General features: G+C 39.9%; 2 protein-coding genes across 2 annotated transcripts in view; one reads left to right on the top strand and one right to left on the bottom strand.

Moving 5' to 3' along the window:
• The first annotated feature begins 2988 nt into the window (after positions 1-2988).
• The window catches only part of LOC309654224 (cyclin-Y-like protein 1), a 34332-nt gene continuing 15192 nt past the window's right edge, over positions 2989-22128 (top strand). Inside the window, exons 1-4 of the mRNA XM_082478811.1 lie at positions 2989-3236; positions 12334-12408; positions 14295-14329; positions 20382-20482. Of these exons, the coding sequence (XP_082334937.1) occupies positions 3011-3236; positions 12334-12408; positions 14295-14329; positions 20382-20482 (437 nt within the window). The 5' untranslated portion in view covers positions 2989-3010. The remainder of the gene's footprint in view (positions 3237-12333; positions 12409-14294; positions 14330-20381; positions 20483-22128) is intronic.
• Positions 14583-18953, bottom strand: LOC309654223 (10 kDa heat shock protein, mitochondrial). The gene has a single exon (XM_082478810.1). It carries the CDS (start codon positions 17576-17578, stop codon positions 17270-17272), a length of 309 nt encoding a protein of 102 aa, XP_082334936.1. The 5' UTR covers positions 17579-18953; the 3' UTR covers positions 14583-17269.

The raw sequence follows: 22128 nt of genomic DNA on the forward strand, positions 1-22128 counted from the left end.
AGCGTGTTTCTCCTTGGGTTTATCCTGTATGGGACTCTCTGCACTTCCTGGACTTGGGTGGCTATTTCCTTTCCCATGTTAGGGAAGTTTTCGACTATAATCTCTTCAAATATTTTCTCTGGTCCTTTCTCTCTCTCTTCTCCTTCTGGGACCCCTATAATGCGAATGTTGTTGCGTTTCATGTTGTCCCAGAGGTCTCTTAGACTGTCTTCATTTCTTTTCATTCTTTTTTCTTTAGTCTGTTCCACAGCAGTGAATTCCACCATTCTGTCTTCCAGGTCACTTATCCGTTCTTCTGCCTCAGTTATTCTGCTATTGATTCCTTCTAGTGTAGTTTTCATTTCAGTTATTGTGTTGGTCATCTCTGTTTGTTTGTTCTTTAATTCTTCTAGGTCTTTGTTAAACATTTCTTGCATCTTCTCGGTCTTTGCCTCCATTCTTATTCCGAGGTCCTGGATCATCTTCACTATCATTATTCTGAATTCTTTCTCGGGAAGGTTGCCTATCTCCATTTCATTTAGTTGTTTTTCTGGGGTTTTTTCTTGTTCCTTCATCTGGTACATAGCCCTCTGCCTTTTCATCTTGCCTATCTTTCTCTAACTGTGTTTCTTGGTCCACAGACTGCAGGATTGTAGTTTTTCTTGCTTCTGCTGTCTGCCCTCTGGTGGTTGAGGCTATCTAAGAGGCTTGATGGGAGGCTCTGGTGGTGGGTAGAGCTCTCATTTACCAGTTTTATTTTACATAGGATGCCTCATTTACTAAAACCATAGATTCCAAGTTGCCCCATGAAAAATGTGATATTCTTAGCTGTCAACATTAGGGAATTTCCCCAATCACATTTTTAAATTGATTTAATGTGTTATTTTTGAAAACGTAAGTTGGGATATCACAAAATGGGCTTAGCCTGCAGAGGCTTACTTTCTACCAGAGAGCTCCATTTCCATGTTCTGCTTAACAGAACCCAAAATGATCTTCCTTCCCAAACCTCTTCCTTTTCCTGCACTATCTAAGAAAAAGTAACCACACTCTACATAGTTCCCTAAGCCAGAACCCTAGCAGCCATTTTTGCTTCTCTTTTCCCCTTCCCGCTCCATATCTACTCACTGAGCACTTCTATTCTACCTCCCAAATGACCTCAGATCCTTTCCCTCCACCCCAATCTCTGCCACTGCCTTTAGTTTGAACCCTCACTCCTCTCTTAGATGAATATAAAGTCTCTTAATGGGTTTTGTTGCTTCCATCAGTCCTACTTATTCTCAAGCGTGACCTCACTACAAACCACCTGATAGTGACTCCTTAACTTCACAACATTCAATGGCTCTCATGTTTCTGGGAAGAAAACCAAGCTCTTTACCCCAGCATCTACTTGGGATTAATAGATCTAGGTTTGAATTTCAGGTTTAAGTACTTTGCAGCAGTGTGACCTCAGACTATTGGGCTTTCTAAGCCTTTGTTTTCTCACCGTGCCTGAGGTCACTGAGGGCAGGACTATTTTTCACACACGGGTGCCTGGCATGTAGGAGGGACTAATCAATGTTGAATGAAGGGAAAGTATTTTAAAATCCACATCAAAAAATTGTTCCTCCTTAAAAAAAGAAAATCCTGATACCCTATGCCACTTCCAACCAAATTTGACTTCGACCTTTATTTTCTGATGATCACAATAAGGTGCCTTTGGGGATCCACACAATCAGGGATCAAATCCTGGCCACACCCCTGAGCAATCATGTGACCTTGGGAACGTGACTTAGCTTCTGTAAAATCTGTAAAATGAAGGTTTCTGAGGATTTTGTTCCCGAGGGTTAAATGAGTACCTCACTTGGAACAGGGGCGGGCGCATAGTGTTTACCAAATGTTAACTATCGTTATCATCTTCATCAAATCAAGACCGTGGTACTTCACTTTGTGACTCTCAAGTTTGTATGAGAAAATCGTGCTTTATGCGTTGTTGTTGGCTAAAGTAGGGAAACCTGGAAACTCCTGCCGTGGAAGAGAGCAACAGGCGAGAAAAGCGAGTTGCTGAATCCCAGCGCCTCAGAGGTGGGAGGGAGGAGTTCGGTACCTAATTTACTGATGAGGAAGTGGAGGGGTGACGTGTCCTCGAGTCTCATTCAAGACACAGCCACAGCTCTTTATTGAGAGTAGGACCAGGGCCCCGGGGGTTGCTATGGTTAAACTGTAGGTGGAAACTAACACTCTTTGGAAGGCAAGACAGGAGGAGCATTCAGTTATAAAAAACGGTCAAAAATTGGGGTGAAACTAAGTTCGTTGAGCAATACATCAAATGAGTCAACTGTGGACCCGGTGAAACCGAGTTGCTAACTGAACTGGCATTTTATGAACAGGGGCTTTCTACAGAGCCCACTGACTCAGGATGGCTTCGATTAACAAACTCCCGCGGCACTTCCCGCAGGACCGGAAAGCTCGGAGCGCGAGAGATGAATGGAAACCAGAGTCCGGGGCGCGCGCGCCGCTCGGGGGGCGGGGCAGCCGCGGGCGGGGGCGGGGCATTGTGAGTTACACGCCTGCGTTCCGAGGAGGGCGCGTGGAGGGAACTCTGGTCGTGATTGGTCCGTCGTAACCAGGTAACCAAAGGACACATTCCGGTAGGCAAGGGCCGGCCGGGCTAGTTACTTTCAGTCAGGAGGCGGCGGCGGAAGGAGGAGGAGCTCCGGCTGTGCTCTCTCCCTCAGTGGTTGTGCGTCTCAGCGCTTGTCTGGTTCCCACCCCTTTTAAATAAGCCGGTCTGGTCACCGCCCTCACAGACTAGTTGGCACCGGGGAGGCGGCGGCGGCGGGGGTGCGGCCGGGGCCGGGCCCCTGCCCGGGGCCCGGCGGCTGGGCGGACAGGAGAGCGGCGGGCGAAGTCGCGTCTGCATGTGCGGCACAGCCCCGGCATAGCCCGGGGCTGCCAGTGCCCGCCGCGCCATTGTTGGGGGAGGGGCGGCTTCTGAGCTCGGCGGAGTCGGGGGACGAGCGGAGGCGGCGGCGGCAAGGAGTGAAGGCGACCCATGGGGAACTCGCTGTGTTGTTGCCTGTGCCCCAATGCCAGCCCCAAGTCGGGCCGGCGCAGGGGGTCAGCGGAGCCGGACTGCGAGTCTGAGGTCTACAAGGCGGCGGCCGGGAACGCGGTGGCAGTAGCTCCGGCGGCAGCTACCGTGGAACCCGCCGAGTTGGATTTCGCAGGTGGCGAAGGCCACCACCTGCATCACATCAGCGACCGGGAGATGCCCGAAGGTAAGAAGCGGCTGGCGCGCCTCGCCCCTCGCGGGGTAGGCGCCGTCTGCTCTCGGGCTTACCTCTGGCCTCCACCGCCCCCAGGGTCCCCCGGGAGGGAGACGCCGCCTAGGGCTCCTTCTTGCCCGGAGTTGGCTCTCCCAGGGCTGGGCACCGGGAACGAAGGTTGGCTCTGCTTGGCATCCCCACCCCTTATTCTTTACCAGTCGCGTCCGGCCAGTCTCCTTCCCTCTTCCCTACCCGAATGCCCAATTCTTTCCCCCGTTCCCATTTCCCAGCCCGGCCTGAGACCCTCCAATCCGCGGCCCTTCCTGTTCGTGGTTCTATTTAACATCTCGTGGGACTTAGCAGAGACTTTCTGGTGTATTCTCTCTTTTCTTAATGCAAATTTAAATACTCTAACTTCGGCGTATCCATCCCGTCTCCCTATCCAGATGGTACCTAAGCGAAGGAACTAGGTAAGGGCCTGATGATAGACTTCTATTCGTTAAGGTAGTGGATACTCGAGACAATTAAGACAAACATTAGAGGATTTGTCATTTAAATTCAAAATAGAGATGGACAGAGTCAGTGTGGTGTTCTTAACTAAAATTCTTTGGATTTTAATGTTTTCAGTCGCCCTGATAGAAGCTACTTTATCCCTTCTAACTATAATTTGAACACGACAGGAAAGAAAATGGTGGGAGAGGGGCTTAAAATAACTGTGAACGGTGTGAAACGTTACTGCCACGGCTGCAGAGAATAGTTGTTGGGTTTTTTTTCTTTACCAGAGGAGACCCCATGGAGTTCTGATTACTTTTAAATTCCCACTTTGACACAAGTATGTCTTCAGCTGCACAGCCTTAACCGACTTCTTTTGCACGTTGCCTGTTCTAAGGGAGGGGTGAGGTGGTTCCTGAGACTGCTGGACAGAAGTTTCAAAGGAGAAAAAACAAATTCAGATTGTAATTTGTAATATAAAGGTTTGGGAGTTAACATACCACATCCATCCTGCAGAAAAATGTCTCCATGGCTCCCTCCTCCGCCCCCCCCACCCCGGTAGAATACTATTTAACTTTAAGAATGTTCAGGTAAAAGTTCTGAAGACTAAGTGGCTGGGGGTGGGTGTTGTCGGGGAGGAGAGGAGAGAGAGAAGAGAGGAAATGTTTGATTTTTGCCTCTAGAATTTTGGAAAGGGATGGCTCTAGGTTTAAAAAAAAAAAATTTCTGGGTAGCATAGTGGCACTTTAATAAAGACTGTTCTTTGAAGTATAAAACATTGTATCATAAAGATGTTAAAGCCCCACTGGCCCATTTGTTTCATTTAAATGCCAGAGATTATTTCATTATTTCATAGACGAAATGTCTTACAGCTCTTCTATTTAAATTTTAGTTGGGTTTATTTAATTTCTTTAAAAGTTAGAATAATTAAGCCTGTGGATTCACCCTTATGATGGACGTGGCTTTGTAAGTGGAAAGTACTCCCTTTTCAGAATAGTTAGATATTGTGAAAGAATGAACAAATTATGTGAATTAATTGTAGCTTTAAACACAAAGCATGTAAGTACTTGTGAAAACTGCTCTGCTTGTTGCTATAAGGTAAGCCTCTAAATGATTTTTAAAAACAGTTAGTAGTTGGCTAGTGTAGGATGAGAGACGAAAATTGGACCTTTATAGAATTCTTTTAAGATTTACAATGCATTTTCTTGTGTATTTCACTTGGCCCTTCCATCTACAAATAAGGCCCGTATATATTCTCCCTCTGTTGCCGATGAAGAAGCCAAGACTTAGAGATCTGAAATGACTGTGTAACACAGCTACTGAACAAAAGAGACAGACTTGGGAGGTGGTAGATATGCCAAATTCAGTTCTTGGGCTGCTTAAGAAACTGTTTAGAATGCACCTTATATTTTATAATTTATCCATAAGTTAGGCCTATCTCAGCATACTCCAGTTTTGATTATTGCCATTCCAGTTTATTGTACACAACTCAGAAGCAACATTTACCTCTCCATTCTCTGTCTGTACATACATTGCAATGGATATGAATAAAAGTAGAAGTCATGAAATAGCCTAAATTTATCAGTCAGGTAAACACGTTGATATAATTTAAAGAGTTTGTTCTGGTGAAATCCAATTGAAGCCGAGAATGCCCTGGACAGAGGGACATTAGGGGAAGCTGGTAAGCGGGCAGGTAAGGTACTAAGCATTTAGCATACGACTATGTATGATAAGGAAGGAGTGCTAAATCAGGAACTGGAAAAATAGAGTTCATGAGTACAGAATTTACCTTTTTATGTTTAACATGATTGTTAAAATTTCATTTCAATTTGTCTTTTTTGGGGGGGCATTCAATAAAGTGATAAGAGAAACCTCAACTTCAGCATTTGCCTATTAATTAAGTTTCCATAGAAACAAGGTCAGAACACCAAATATAAAGTACAGGCACATTGGAAGTTTGCTCTTAATGTCTTTCTTTCAGACAATTTTGTATCAGTTTCCCTGGAAACTGAGAAATACCTACTCAGATATAAAACATTTTGGCTTTTCTACAGTGAAGAATTATTTGGTTACTTAGAGAAAATCGTACATAAATGATGCTCTGTCTTGTTCTTCAGAAACATTGGAGAAGAACATGATTTCTTCAAGCCATCTCAAAAAAGTAACTCCTAAGAACGTAGTATAGATTTCAGATAGACTCAAAAGAATTTTTTACTACTTTGTCTTTAACAGTATATCTAATATAACTGATGGTAGTGTCATAATAGAAAAGAAGATGCTACGGTCCTATTATCTGATTTTATTTTTATTCATCAACTTTTCATACAGCCTTTATGTTCTGACCTTAGGAGCTTTGCTAATTTTCTGGTGAAAGGTGCTCTCTCAAGTGACCCCTACCTCCCATCCCCCTGAAGAGTGGGTAGGGAAGGAATTGGCAATATGATGTGGAAAAACCTCTGAGCAACAGATCTTTCCTTTTTTTGGTGACAGTATTAATGAACATTTGATGTAAAAGATTTAGAAAACACACAAAAGTCCTTCACTCACACTCAGAATATCCAGAATTTTTATTAATATTTTGGTGTTGATTCTTCCTGAACCTTTTGTATGCATATAAACATAACACTGTGTTTATTTTACAAAGATGGGATTGTTCTTTATGTGCCACTTTGTAACTTTTTGTTAGAAAGGAAAGTAACAACATGAAGCTTCTGGAACTGTGCTGACACCTAGAGAGTGCTCCAGGGTGATGTATTTCCATGCAGCTGCGCATAGCTCTACAGCCTGCCTTTTACCAACTGTTTACTGTGCCATCGAATGGTTGGAGCATAATTCATTTACCCAGCCTTTATGCTTGAGCATCTTTTATAATCCCATTATAATGCTTTATTCAGGGGACACAGATAAAAACTGATGCCTTGTATTGATACTTCCCTATAGCATTCTGATTGTACGCTTTGTCTTACGCCTTAATTAAATTCATAGGGTGAGTCATTTTGTAGTAAAGGTATTTGAACATTAAATGTTCTTTTCCCAAATTAAAGTTACCATTGATTTTTCACTGAACATTAGATTTCCTCTTTTAGGTTTTCGTGGTTCTTGGTAACCTGTCTTGTGTCTTTGATTCTGAGTAACTAAACTACTACTCTAAGAGATCTGAAATTAACTCTGGTCTTAGGTGACAGACACATCAAAAGACAGCATTAGAAGAAATCTTAGATGATGTGGGAAAATTGGGAGAAACTTAACTGGTTTTGGGTACACTGAAACATGATTATTAGGCACCATTCCAGAGGCAGGACAAACAGTGGTTAGACAAGACAAAACCCGTATCCTAACTCAGGTCCTTACTTTCTAGAGGTGCCTGGGGGCTGACGACACAAGAATAACATCAGGTAGTGAGAACAGTAAGAAAGAAAATGAAGGTAATGGGCTGGGGAGGAGGACAGTTTTACAAGGGGTGGTTAAAGACAGCTTCTCTCCTTAAGCGACCCATGAGCAGTCCTAAGAGAGCCGTGTGAGGCTGTGGGAGAAGAGGCTTCTGTGCAGTTCCTAAGAAGGGAATATGCTTGATGCGTGCCAAGGACAGAAAGATGGGTGGCTGCAGCTGAGTGAATGAATGACAGGAGGAATGTGGGGGATTAAGACCTTGTATGCCTAGTGGGCCTTGACCAAAAAATATGAATTTTAGTCTAATTGTAATGGGAAACCATTGAAGGATTATATGCAGGGGAATGATGTTAATTCTTAGAAAAAGGGAAGGGGGGTAGAGAGGGTGGAGGGAGATCAGACCAGCTACTGTGTGAGAATAGACTGTAAGGGTGGAAGGAAGCAGAGAGGGAGACCAGTTAGGAGGCTGGTGCGGTAGCTCAGGTGAGAGCCAACAGTGGCTTGAACAAAAAAGCGATATTAATAAGGGTCTAAAATAGGCTGTAGTATATAGATTGCTCTTGCATTTCATTTGATTCTCACCATGTTCTGAGTTAGGTAGTGTAGGAATTCTTCTCTTAGGTATAAATTGAGTTGTCCAAGGTTTTAAAAATGAGTATTGATAGAGAGTAGGACTGTAAATTCCAAATGCATGGCAGGCATATAGGAACAGAATTTATTGTTGACATTATGTGAGCTTCTTTGGAATACTACCTTTTTTCTCACCCTTTTTTGTTGTTGTTGTTTTAGTGTATTAAAGTAATAAAACTTAAGAGTTAAAACAGTAACACTGCGTAATGTGAAATGAAATGAAGGTAACTTGCAACCCAGAAAGGTTCTTAAAAGTCCAAGAAACTGAATAAAGTACTCTTTAGAAATATATAAAACCAGGTGTACTTACCTATGTGTCACCTCTCAGTCATGATCACTGTAACACTGATTGAGGATTAAAATAAGGCAAAACTGAGAACCAGGGTAGAGGCAGGTACAGAAGCAGTTGGAAACCAGAGCTGGGAAGTTTGGAAGCCAGGATTGTCAGAAGCTAGGAAAGCAGGATCAAGGCTTGGGTGAGCAGTAGCCTGGCAGGTGCAGGAGCCTGCTGTGTACCCGCTGGTGAGGCAGCCCAGCTCAGGGCTGGCTGGCAGGAGCTCCCTGACTGCGGTGGAAAGTGTGGACTCCAAGAGATGAAATCATCAGTTTACATGGTAATTGTAAAGATTGTAATGTTTGTATTATGAGCCATAAAACTAATACACTGCACAGTATAGGGATGCTAGGGCAGTTCAGTAAATGCAGTGGTTACCGTTAAGTAAACTGGTGCTCAGCAGTTGGCCCAGAAACTGCTGACATCTCCTGTTTATTTGGAATATATTGAAATCAATATGTCGATATTAATCGCTTTCTGAAATATGCTGCTTCTGTCAGATGCTTTCTTGGTCACTTCCCTCTCCCTCTAATATTTTAACAAGGAAAAATCATTTATCGACAGTTTGATAGCATAGTTGTAACACTTTTAGCCTTCAGTAATGCATTTCATTTGTTCTAAGTTGCCCATGTTTTCACACTTTTAACAACTGCAATTGAGATGGATCTTAACAACTGGTAGAATCTTAGATTGGAGGAAAAACAGTATTCAGTGTCGGTGGTGTTTTACAGGTTTCCTCTGAGGAATGTTTACATTAAGACCGAGTTTAATTTTTTTTTAATCATACTTTTTCTACATCGACCTATCATGCTGTCAAATAAGTTGCAATTTAAATTGATAATACAAAAATGATGGGTCTTAAAATACAGTTTTAATCATAACCCCTAATCATGAGCTCAAGAGTATTTCTCCTGGGTAAAACATTCTTAGAGGTTTCTAAAGAAATAACTTTCGGAAGAATCCATGTAATTTCCTGAATGCACAGTAATTTCCTGAAGTCTCTAAATTACTGTGTGTGCATGTGGTGGGGAGAGGGATGAGAGGGATGGTGGGTGGTAAAGCTTTGCTTAATAGTTGGCAGTCTTACCTTTGTGATAGTGAAGAGTGTGGTAGGTTTTATCATAGTCTCCTTAGGCTCTTGGGAAGATAGTTCATGGCAAGTGCAGAAATATTGTGTGTATGTATGAGTTTACTGTCTAATGGCTCACATGTCCATTCTATAAGATAGTGATGTGGTATTTTTCATTAGCAAAAAGTGCAAGTTATATAGAAAATTGTTAGTTATATAGGCTATAAACAAAAGATTAATATTTTCTGAAAACCTCATGCAGACTGACAGCAGTAGGGCCCTGGTGTTTACAGTACATTCAAATGATAGGCCAACTCACCAAAGTGGAAATAACACTGATAACTGTGGGAAAATGGTCAAACTGTGTAATCAAAAGAAATACAAATTAGATCTACAGTGAGGTTCCTCATTCATATCAGTAGGAATTTTTTTTTTTTTTTCAAGTATCCAAAGCAAGGGTAGGAACTCAAAATGTCATGATTGGTAGCATTATACCCTAATGTGCCCCCCACCTTCTTTAGGAAGCAATTTAGCATTGTACACGGAGCCGTGAAAGTGATCTAACCTTTTGGCTTAGTCATTCCACTTCCGAAGATCTTTGCTAAGGAGATAAAACCATTATTTTAAAAAACTATGCACGTGAAGATTTTCCTCATAATATTTTAAGAATAGAACTTTGTAAGCACCAATCCCCAGCAATAGGGGATTGGCTAAGTCCAGTATAGGAATAACACTTGATGGGCCAGTGTGTATTCATTAAACAATAAATATGCAACAGTGGGGTGGAGAGCGCTTGTTAGTAACAAGAAGACATAAATTGTACACTAATTAGAGCTTTTTATAACGTATAAGAAAAGCAACTAAAAGTAACGGTTGTGAATCATTGTGTGTTAATGATTGTGAATGGTTGTGTGTAATTTTTAAACAGAGCATCGTTTTGTCTCATGCAGATTTTTGTTCATGATATTTGTTAAAGGAATGAGCAAGTGACTTTTACCTTTCCCCACCTTTAGTGTGATCATCAGTACTGCTGATTAACCAGGTCTCCTTCAGTTGCAAGTTAAAAGAAAATCACAGAGTTAAGCACTACTTGACCCAGGAGTTAAATGATCTCCTCAGTTCTGCTCTCCTCTGTTGATGTCTCCTGAAAAGCCTTTCCCCTCATGATAGCAAGGGGAGTGTCCAGCAGCTCAAGACTAGCTAAGGATCCTAGAGTACAGTTCTGCCTTTCTCTTTTCTTGGCAAGTCCCAGGACAGCTGTGATTGATTGGCCGGTCCTGGGTCCTGTGCCTACCTTTGAACCCCCTAGGATAGAGTAGGGAGAGTGCCAGCTTTTTTCTGGTCACTTGGGCTAAGTTTACTTTTTTTTTTTTGCATGTTGTCATTTCTTTTATCCCAGCCTTCTTGATTTTTGTATTTAGATCTGTAGTAGCACATCTTGGTTTGGCGGGTGTGTGTGTGTGTGTGTGTGTGTTAAAGCTTGCTTCTCTTTGATTCTGGCACTTAATTTTCCTGGACTTCCATTGAAAATTGTTAAGTTTTACCATGCCATAGACACTGATAAATAATACAGCTACTTTGCAAACATTTCTGCTTATTTTTTAGATTCAAATGTAGTCTATTTACTTTCTTTTTGGTATAGGTAAGTAGTCATGAATTCTTTCGGAAGCTATAGGTTAGAGGCAGCTGTGAAAGTCTCTGCCTGCCATTTTGTGTACAGCTGAAATAATTTATTTTCCCATTGTCTTAATTTTTCAAATATGTAGGAGAAAAAAACTTTAAAATAATTATATGGGTCTTTTACATAAAAATGTTGAATAGAATATTTTCTCCAAAAGCAGCTTGATAAACTTCAAATTCAGTGAAGGAATTTTCATGAAGAACAAAGCAGTTGGTTTAGCTCTGTAAATTACTAGTGCTGGCAATGACATTAAAATGGATGGCTCAGATTCCTGTTAAAACGGGAAGTCCAAAATTACTGTTCGTGCAAAATTCTTTCTGGGTGGGAAAAGGGGATTCTAGGTAGATACATTTGTGAAATGCTGGGTTAGACAGAATTCACTACTAGACTAATTAGTTTTTAATATATCAATGTGTGTATTCTTTGGATTCTCTAAGAGGCAGGGATATATTTGTATTTCACTTTGACCATCAAAGCCATCTTTCAAAAACAGATCAGTTATTATGTGGTTTGGGAAATAATTGCCTTAACCATTACTCTTTATCTGAATCTTGGTCCAGTTTCTTAAAAGATTGGTTAAATGGCTTGAGATGGACTTTGCTGAGGAAATGTCATAGGGCTTTTATGTTTGTTTGTTTGTTTGAAACAACAACCTTACTATCCTGTGTGGTAGCTTGTGCTTGTTTTGTATTTCTGCCTAAATAGAAGACGCTATCCCACCTGGGTGCAAGGTGGGCTACAGGCAGACCCACCTTTTCGTGTAGGTATGGCCAAAATTTTTTTCTAGTAGCCCTATGATCTGCTCCAGAAAGTACTCTTAGTGAAGCCCCAAATTAATCATGCAGCGTGGAATGAAGAAGTGAGTTTAGCTTTGGAAATAGAGGGCAAAGTTAAAAATCACTATCATGGAAGTGTTCCTCTAGATTAGAACATTGAACTTTTATGTAGTCCTCTTAAATCTGCCATGATGAATAGCCCCCAGATAAACCACAGCCAATTAAATGAGTTCACTTGTTGAATGGAGTTAGAATTAGCCATTTGATTGTCTGAAGAACATTTGCCAAAAGCAACTCACTTCGTTTTGGCATATTTGATATATTGAGCTGGTATCTGACAGTAGTTGGCCACAGCATAACTTGCTTCTTGAGACTGTTCCTGGAATGTGCTAGTAATATCAGCTTTAAAAGAGGGTGACTGAATTTTTAATTGATAAATAGGAGGGGAGTCACATATATGATTCATCTAAAAATGGCATAGATTATTTAGGTGCAAGTTAAAGAAGTCTAAGACATAGCCATGGTTTTATTCCACATGTATGGAGAGTTTCTACAATTTTGCTGTTTCCCAATAGAATTTTTATATTGTGCCTTTACTAAAATTGCCTTTTTGTCATTACTAAAAGCTCTTCTCAAGACTATTAAAAGTGGTTTCCATCAATGTGTAGCTATCTTTAAAATCATGTACTTTTCTACTCAACTAAATCACCACACCTTTTTCTCTTCTTCCTATACAGACTTAGCTTTGGAACCAAACCCTTCTGACCACCCAAGTGCAAGCACACTTTTTCTGAGCAAATCTCGAACAGATGGTAAGGCAATGCTTTTTTTTTCCCTGAGAAAAAGAGTGAAAACTGTTCTTGTTTTGTGTATTATAGGAGGTACTTAGAAAAACTCTTACAGTGGTTTAAATGTTTCACTTTTTTATGTATTCACTTGTCTTATTTTAATATGTTGATGATACAGTTTCCTTTAGTTGTCAGTGTTTTAGGGAGGAGAACACTTGGACTATCTGTTTATACATTTTGCCACCTCTTTATCAACATAGTCAACTGGCCACATGATTTAGATGTGGTCTATTTCTCCATGCTACTTTGTCCTTTTCCCCTTGCTCCGAAGAGCACATATGTTAAAGACAAATGATAGGGTTTAGATCACAGTTAGGTTTTCATTTGATCAAATCAGAAAAATCAGTTGTTATATATGGGAATTGAGCCTTGTGATTTTGGCCCTGTTTTACACAGTGTTCAACCAGACGAGCCTATCTCACATCCAGATTTATGCTACTCAGAACTTTTAAGCTATTCAAAACTTTCTCATCCTAATGTAGTGCTGTGCCAGGGTAATAAGAGCAACATGCCATATGGGGTTTTCCAGAAGATTATCCTCAGCATGTGAAACTCATATAAATTTCCTGTGTCCTCCTTGTTTTAAGATGAGAATCAGAACCGTAGAATATTTTGCACTCCTGCTTGCCTGCTTGTCTTCCTTAATGTTATGTTAAATCCTAGTTTATTTGCTAAAAAGCCACACGTGACCAAGTTTTTCAGTTGATTACGAGAGCAGGAATACAAGAAGTGAACATTCCATAATATTTAAAGTGAAGCAGCACAATAAAAAACGGAGGTTTGGTTTTTTGTTGCTGTTGTTTTGCTTTTTGTTTTTTTCCGTTAGATCACTGGTTTTTATAAAAGGATATAACTCAGGAACAGCCAGATGGAAGAGATGCATAGGGCCAGGCATGGGGACAGGGCACAGAGCTTTGATGCCCTCTGCAAGGGTACTACATGCTCACCAACCTGGAAGCTCCTGGGGTTTCTAACTTGCATTTTTCTAGTGTGTGTACTTGAGCCACTCATTTCTGGTTAGGATTGCTCTATTTCTCAGTTTCTTCCAGAGCCATGAGCTGCTCACATGTAGAGGGGCTCTGGAGACAGTAAAAGAAAAGCTGTCCCATGCCTGTCTCTCTCTTCAGCCTTAAGGAATCCGTGCCTGTGATGCCTGTCTGGAGTTAAAGGAGGCAATGTGAGCAAGAGTGTGGCCTAAGACCCTCTTCAGGCTTTTATTCTTCTGGCCTTTGTTGGAGCAAAACAGTTTTGTGTGCTGTAGATATGTTCATTTAGGTCAGCACACTCATTTTAAAATTTACGTTTAACATAGGTTACTTTCCAGTTGTGTATTTTTTCAGTAAGGTATTTGAGTAGGTTACCATTAAGTGGTTCAGGATGCTTCCAGAGATCCTGGTGCGTTGGGAGATGAGTGCCTGGCCAGAAACTGGTTCGTAGAGTTGTCATCTGTAGACTGTGGTAATTAAAGTAAGCTGTGTGTAAATGAAGACTTAGAAAATACTCCTGGCTAGTAGTTCAGCTATGCAGCAGGTACATTTTTTTATTAGCTAAGTTTCTCACCTGGCCTAATTTGCTTTGTCCTTTTCTTTTGTAAATGGGGAGTCTTTCATTTGTACCTAATACAGAATATCTATTAGGTCAAAAAAGTGAAACTAAGTTTTTAGATTTTACTTATAGGACTCATCTTGCTGGGTGATTTAAATTATATATTTTGTTGGAAATTATTTTAAAAAATAGAATGGAATTTTATCTCATTGTGTTATTGGTAATCCATCAGATAATTAGTGACTACTTTTATTTTTCTATGGCATTTGTATCAGAATTCATCAGTTAATTTTTTTTATTCTTAGTGCGGGAAAAGAGGAGGAGCAACCGTTTAAACCATGTAAGTAAACAGTTGAAAAGTTAAGAAATTAATAGTTTGAATTAAAAATATGTCTGCCATGGTTCCTAAAAAATATGATGGATCCAATACTGTTAGCCTGAACCTCTTTTTTGTAGATTTTCTAAATCTCTATTTTCCTAATTCTCAAATGTATTCAGGAAAGTCTTTGACTTAGTAGTGCCCATTTTTTAAGGGTTCTGACATTTAAGTTAAATTTCACTAATACGGTTGTAGTATAAAGATCTGCCTTAAATTCTTTTGCCTTATTTTTTTGATCTTATTTTTTAACCAAAGTAATAAAAGTATAACAGGTAAGTTAATTTTTAGCACTGTCCATTGACTTCTTGTCATAGCAGGTGAAAGCTTAGCTTCTTCGCTCCACCATGACGTTATTTCCCTCCCTGTGTTCCCTCAACATGTATCAGTTTTTATTAAATCAGAATCAATGTTTACATTACTACGACTCTGCAAATATTGTGCATTGCTGAGCCATAGAGTTCTCTGACTGTGCCTCCTCCTTGTACACCCTTCATTCTTTTTCTTAAATATTAATGAAATTGGAGCACTTCTGCACTTCTCTAGGATAACCCAATCCCCCTTTTCCTAGCCAACGTGATCTCACACAGCCAAATGCAGTAAGTAGCTCCCTGCCCGGTCTCCCTGCTTTCACATTCTTCATTTTTTCTGTGGAATTAATTTCCTGACTATATTCACTTGCCTGTTTTCTAACAGCTATTTTTTTCCCCAAATGTTTTAACATTTGTCACATGCCTATCAAAAAAATTTTCCGTCTACTAAGCCACATCTGTTCCATTTTTTTCTTGGAGACACTTTGCCCCAATCTTTTGTCTTCCTACTCCCATATAGACTAGTGTTCCCCTAGGCCTGCTCTATGCCTCTTTCCCTGGGATATCTGTGTGAAGTCATCTGGGATCTCACATAACTCTGCTCTCTTATGTTGGATCCCCTATGTCCTAGATTCTGTTTCCCTCTTGTCTTGTTATACTTCCTTGTTTTACTGGAGCACATTTTCCTGGGAAAAGGGCACATGGGCAGAAAGTTTATAGAGATCTAGCCTCTCTGAAACTCCTTCTATTTGATAAAGTATAGAATTCTCAGTTGAAACTAATTTTTGCAGTTCTAAAGACATTTCCCTCTCATCTTCTCATTTACACTGTTGCTCTTAAACCTGTTGAACATTGTATGGTACATTGTGCATTACCGATTTTAGTCATTTTCCCCCATCCCTTCCTTCTCGGGAACCTTTTAGTACCTTCCCTCTCCCTGGGATTTTGAAATTTCATAATTTGGTTTGGTATAGACCTTTTTTGTGTGTTTCTTTGATATTCTGTTTTTTTCTTCCAGGTTCCTATTATTCAGATGTTGGAAGTCTTAGACTTACCAGATCGCTAACTTTTTTCCCCTCCTGCTTTGCATTTTGTCTTTTTGTCCTGCTTCCTGGAGATTTCCTTGACTGTGCTCTAATCCTTCTATTGAATATATTGTTTTGTCTACCTTATTTTCAATTTATAGAGTTCTCTTATATCCTGTCATTCTTTTTTTCACTGATGCAATTTCAAGTTTTCATTTGCTCCTGAGATTTTATCACTCCCATCAATTCCTTCTTCCTGTTTTGTTTTGTATTTTTAAAGCATCCTTATATTTTATTTTATTTATTTATTTTTTGGCTGCATTGGGTCTTGGTTTCTGCACGTGGGCTTTCTCTGGTTGCGGTGAGCTGGGCCTACTCTTTGTTGGGTGCGTGGGCTTCTCATTGCAGTGGCTTCTCTTGTTGCGGAGCACAGGCTCTAGGGCGTGCGGGCTTCAGTAGTTGCGGCTCATGGGCTCTAGAGCGCAGGCTCAGTAGTTGTGGCGCATGGGCTCAGTTGCTCTGTGGTGTGTGGGATCTTTCTGGGCCAGGGCTCGAACCCGTGTCCCCTGCATTGGCAGGCGGATTCTTAACCACTGCGCCACCAGGGAAGTCCCATTCCTTCTTCCTGTTTTGATCTCTCACTTGTTGGGGGCTTCCCTCAAACGTGTGATGGTCCTTGGCTGTCTGTTAAGATCTAATTGGAAGCATCACTTGGACAACTCGTTAACTGATGGGCCTCACTGCAAGGATTTGGGGACCACGCCTCTGAACTCTGAGCCTGCCTTGGGTTCTGTAAGACAAACTGGTTTTCTTGTTCCTGTCCTAGTCACTCTCTGTAGGTACCAAGGTTGTGCTTCCTCTGTTCTGCCATGTCAGTTACCACTCCTTTATCTAGTCTTTTCACCTTTCAAACATTAAAAATCATCTGCTGTTTATCCTGTCTTATGTATAGCTTTTTTAAAAAAGGCCTTTAATTCTAATGAGATGATATCTGAAAGAAGGGGGAGAGGAAATAGATTTGTGGTCAGTCTACTCAAACTTAGATTTATTCTTTGAGTATAGGTTCTGAGTTTGAAGTTTAATTCAATATAATTAACGATATTAATTCAGACAATATTTTTGATTATACCTATAATTAGAATATTATACTTTTCTACTAAGGCCTTGAGTATGAATTCTATTCAAACCACTCACCCTACCATATTGTCCATTAATGTGCAACATAGATGGAGTATTACAGACTTTTCAGTTAAAGTCATTGATTCTTAATAAACGTATCCAAAACTTGTGAAAAGGGGGAAGAAAAAAGTGAACTTCAGCTTTATTCTCTTTTTTTTTTTTTTTTTTTTCATTTATATACTTTTATTTGGGAATGTTTAAATCAATACAGAGAAAACGAAATTTCAGGGACACTGAATATCATTAGTTTGGATATCATTACTTTATTATAAAAGAAACACGGAAATTATTTACAGGATGAAAGATTTCAGAACTTCAGTGGCAGCTTCACGTGATGCCATTGGGGGAACGGGCAGCTTCACGTGATGCCATTTCAATAGTGACTTATTTTAGTCGACATATTTTCCAAGAATGTCACCATCTCTAAATAAGAAATAATCCTTGTCATCTAGAACTACTTTGGTGCCTCCATATTCTGGGAGAAGAACTTTATCTCCAACTTTCACACTAACTGGTTGAATCTCTCCACCCTTTCCTTTAGAGCCTGATCCAACAGCTACTACCATTGCTTGCAATACTTTTCCTTGCGATTTTTCTGGAAGCATAATGCCTCCTTTGGTTACAACTTCGGGTGCACTTCTTTCAACTAATACTCGGTCAAAGAGGGGAAGAAACTTTCTAAATGCCTGTCCTGCCATGACTCGGGTTGCCGCACTTCGTACTCTCGCTCTCTCCAGCTTTATTCTTTTAATGGGTTAAAATCAGAGGCAGTAGGCACAATGGGAAGAGTCACTGGGTGGGGGCAGGATTTCAACAGGTACTTGACCTTTAATGATGAGCTTTGAGGGTTGTTACTTACTAGCCTCCTAGGTATGATTATTTTCTAGTCTTCACCATTAAACCTGAAGTCTACTAAGCAACCTTTCCCCTTATAAAGATTGTAAAAGTCCATGTATTTTGTCCTTAGTGCTGAATGAAGATAAATACTCTTCTTCAGTGACCAATTGAAATAATACCTATGAACATTAAACTGTCAGTAGTGTTTTTTGCTACTTGTTTTTTTTTTTTTTGTATTTGCATTTTATACCCTTATGTGTGTCAGTGCAGTTTATTGAGGTTGTGAGCCAGCAATGGTAAGGCTTTAATCATAAAGGACAGTTATCTTAAATTTTCAAGCAAGATGAGAGGAAAGTAATCTGCTGGCAGCTAACATATCTAGGCTTTGCTCAGAGGCTTCAATTCTGCCATCCTTTAGTGAACACTAGATGCTGGAAAGTTTGAATAGTTTCAGGAGTAGGCCTGTGGAAGTGTTTCTTTTGTAGGATCGAGCCAGTAGACTGTAAGTTGCTGATACATTAAATGAGCCCCCATAGGACTATAGAGCACATCTAATTAAAAATTTTAAATGTTTTAGCAGTAATATTTCCAAAGACAAATCAATATACATTCATAATAGAAAAAAAAGTTTTTAATAGAGGAAAACAGGATAAATAGCACCCAAAGCTCTACCAACTAGTCTATATTTTGGTACATTTCCTTACTATTTTTATTCCCCTCATATATATAGATTTTTGGTCAGAATTGACTTTTATTACGTGTAGTGTATGTCATATTATACCCTAATAGTAGTGACCTTAAAAGATAACCTGCTTCGTTTAGAATCAAAGTATTTGAATGAGTGAATTTTCATTTTTCATGCTGTATCTGTTTTTTGAGATTCTAAAATTACACATTAACCAAATAGCTTAAGGACCATATCAGAGTTTTAGTTTAAAACATTTCTAGCTTGAAGGAGAAATTAGTCTTCCAAATAGTGATACTTTTCAAATATGTTACATCTAGAACTTTTTGTTAATAAGGAATAAGTGGCTTTGCATAAAGCATCTGAAACAAGCAAAATGGTGTTTTATATATGCCATTTGGATATTTCTGATTATTGGATACTGACAATTTTTATTTAAATGCTCTGTATTTTAAAAAGCATCAACTAGATTTTCTCCCTGCCTCACCTTTCATGTATCTGTGGAGGACATTGATGGGAGAGTGTGACAGCATGGTGAAAACTATTTTATATTAATAGGGGGAAGGAAGGCTCATCTGAATTAGTAAACAAACAAAAACCAAAACCAAAACCCAGCTTTAAAATTGTTTGTATTCTGTGGTATTAAAGAATGCTACTCTTCCTTCCAGTGGCTTTCAGTGATTGGGATTTGGTTACTGGCCTTACTTTAAGGAAGAGAGTTGTCCTAACATAGTTTAGGCCATTTTAGTATTTGACTATTGCCGTGTTCATGGGCTCTTCACAAATAAATGGATACTTCTAAAGTGTTTTAAAGATAGTTCATTCTCTAGAGGGTCTCAAAAAGTTCTTTGTCACCTCTCCAACACCACTGTAGATAAATTCTCACGAATTTGTATCTTTAGTAAGATTTACCTCCAGTTGTAACTGATCTTAAATAATTTCTCAAACACTTGTTGAATCCTAATTTGTCCCAGATTCTGTGCTCAGTAGCTGGAGGTAGGAGAAGAATCTTCCTAACATGGAGAAGCTTGTTTACTTAAGAGGGTGGTACTATGCAAGCAGCTGAGACCTTGGAACAGTTGGTAAATTAGATGTGTGAGTGTGCAGAAAGTGAGAAGTTTTGTGGTGTGCCTGCTGGCAAAGGGATCCTAGAGGAAGATGGGGTCAAGCTTGCTGGGACAGGAGGAAGAAAAAGGCATTGCAGGCAGAGAGCAGCATGGGTGAGGCAGGAGTGTCAAATAACACGTAGAACAGAATTAGTACAATTTTGAAATGAATGGCAAGTATTCTCTGAGGTTCTCACTTGAGTAATGTAACGGCAGTCTGACTTAAACATGAAGTGAGAAGTTAAATTCTCAGAGTTGTTTTATCCGTTTTTTGTGGATGCGAGAGAATCTTTAAGCAGTACCTTTTTGTCCTCCAGATAAGGAAATTGAGGCCCAGAGAGACTTATGGCCCCCAGCTTTTTAGTGATAGAGCAGCCCTGGCATGCCCAGCCTCTGATTGGAAAACGTTTGTTTCGTCACACTGTCTCCTGAACTAATACATTTATTATTGGTGTTCATTTACTGCAGTCAAATGCTCCTACATCAGTATTACATAAAGCATTACGTTTTATTGTAGTAAATGAATAGAAATAGGAAATCTCAGCTGCATTTCATTGCTTAAGGAAAAAACCCTGAAATCTTATTCTAAACTTTTTACATTATTATAAAGGTAATTTATAATAGGTGCTTGCCAGGTTTGATTATAGGTACTATATCAAGGCAGCATTTTATAACCCATTTCTCAAAGCTCGTCTGTGGAAGTCAGAGTATAGAGGTTTCCCATAGAGCTGCACATGATATCACACTCAGGCAGTTCATGGAGTGTAAGAAAAATCTTAATGCTTTATCGTTTGACATTTTAACCAAGGAAAAAAACACACTTTATAGGTTTAACTTACTGTGACATTTTCTTCTATTTCCCTTCCCCTTCAGGTATCTCCAGGGCAGCTTACTAAAAAGTACAGCTCATGCTCAACAATATTTCTAGATGACAGCACAGTCAGCCAGCCTAATCTTAGAATCACAGTAAAATGGTGAGTACAAGTAGCTTGCCAAGGGCTGAGTGACAGACCCCCTTATCGCTAAAAGCCTCCTAGCCATACATAATTTCATTCATTTGAATTGTCCTTTTCAGTGATCAGGTTAAAAAACTGGTGTCAACTATAGATTGATTTCAAGGACCTAAATATGAATTTTCAGTTTACATTTTAATCTTAGAGCGCATGATAGAAGGGAAAGCCAGTTAGCAAATAAGAAATCCCAGAAAAAGTATAAATCTTCATTTGACGCGTTTCTGTTGCTAAGCCATTGTTGAACACGATGAGAAAGAGAGGTGCTTTTGATTGGCTGTTTCTAGAGACAATTATTTCTGTATGAGTTGTAGTCCTCAAACAATGTGCACTACTTCGGAAGCTACTCTTAGAAGAAGGAACAGCTTGTCCCCTATTGGCACCAAAGCGAATCTGCATTTAAATTTCATTGGAGTTTGTCAGATTTATCCCACTGTGCATTTTTTTTTTTTTCCTGCACTCTTTCTGTATGAAATTTGACTTCTCCTTCCTGTCCCCCAAAGAGGGGGAGAATATATCAAACCAGTCTTAAGAAATACACACTCAAGCTTAATTTCTTTGTAGATGAAATTTGTTCAACTGAGGTTTTAACTTAATAGACACATTTAATTTTTGTTTATATATATAAATATATCTCCAACACACTGTATCAATCACAGCAGAGAACAATAAAAGAGGTGAGGTTTCGGAAACATGGCTGTGGTCAGGCTTATACTTAAGGAGACACGAACAGTGTCATGATGATGGAAACTATTCTTTAATTTCTGGGAGCACCTCATAGTCCACAATTGGCGATGCACTTTCAAAACACCCTAATGATGAACCTTTCAAGCTTATTTAAGAGAAAAAAACCAAATGGGATGCAGAGCTTCTTGCCTCCTCCCTCGCGGTTGTCCACGAAACATTAACATCTCCTTAGGATATGAATGTTGATTTTCCAGAACACAGTTTGGGAAATGCTATTTGAAAATATTAATGTCCTATCCTTAATTTTATTTGTTGTATTAATTTTATAAGCTAATTATATTTTTAATTGGTTTTTAATGTGCCAGCTCTTTTTTTAGCTATTTAAATTATCAGTAACTTCTACTTTAATTAAAGACAGCAAGTTCACAGTCATAATAATGTAACTTTCCTCTCTTGCTTACAATAATAGTTGCAGTCAAATCATGTTTCAGCAAAAACTGAGCCCCATCTCTAAAGTCCTGAGTTTGGGCACTTATCACATAATCACTGAATGTTTTTATTCAGCCAAGACACTGAATCTGTGGGTACAAAAACCACTCTACTTTGGCTAGAGTCGCAGCTTCTTTTGAATTCAAAAGAGTCTGATGTCCAGTATATAATTCAAAAGTACTTTGAAGGTTAACCTTGCTCAGGGACTTCCCCGGTGGTGTAGTGGTTAAGAATCTGCCTGCCAACGCAGGGGACACAGGTTCGAGCCCTGGTCTGGGAAGATCCCACATGCCGCAGAGCAATTAAACCCGTGCGCCACAACTACTGAGCCTGTGCCGTAGAGCCCGCGAGCCACAACTACTGAGCCCGTGTGCCACAACTACTGAAGCCCACGCACCTAGAGCCCGTGCCGTGCAACAAGAGAAGCCACCACA

Source organism: Balaenoptera physalus (assembly GCF_965194825.1).
Source record: "Balaenoptera physalus genome assembly, contig: HAP1_SCAFFOLD_2335, whole genome shotgun sequence".
NCBI classification, from domain to species: Eukaryota; Metazoa; Chordata; class Mammalia; order Artiodactyla; family Balaenopteridae; genus Balaenoptera; species Balaenoptera physalus.

Coding starts and splice junctions, on each gene's coding strand:
- LOC309654223 (XM_082478810.1), bottom strand. CDS start 17,578: ATGGCAGGACAGGCATTTAGAAAGTTTCTTCCCCTCTTTGACCGAGTA.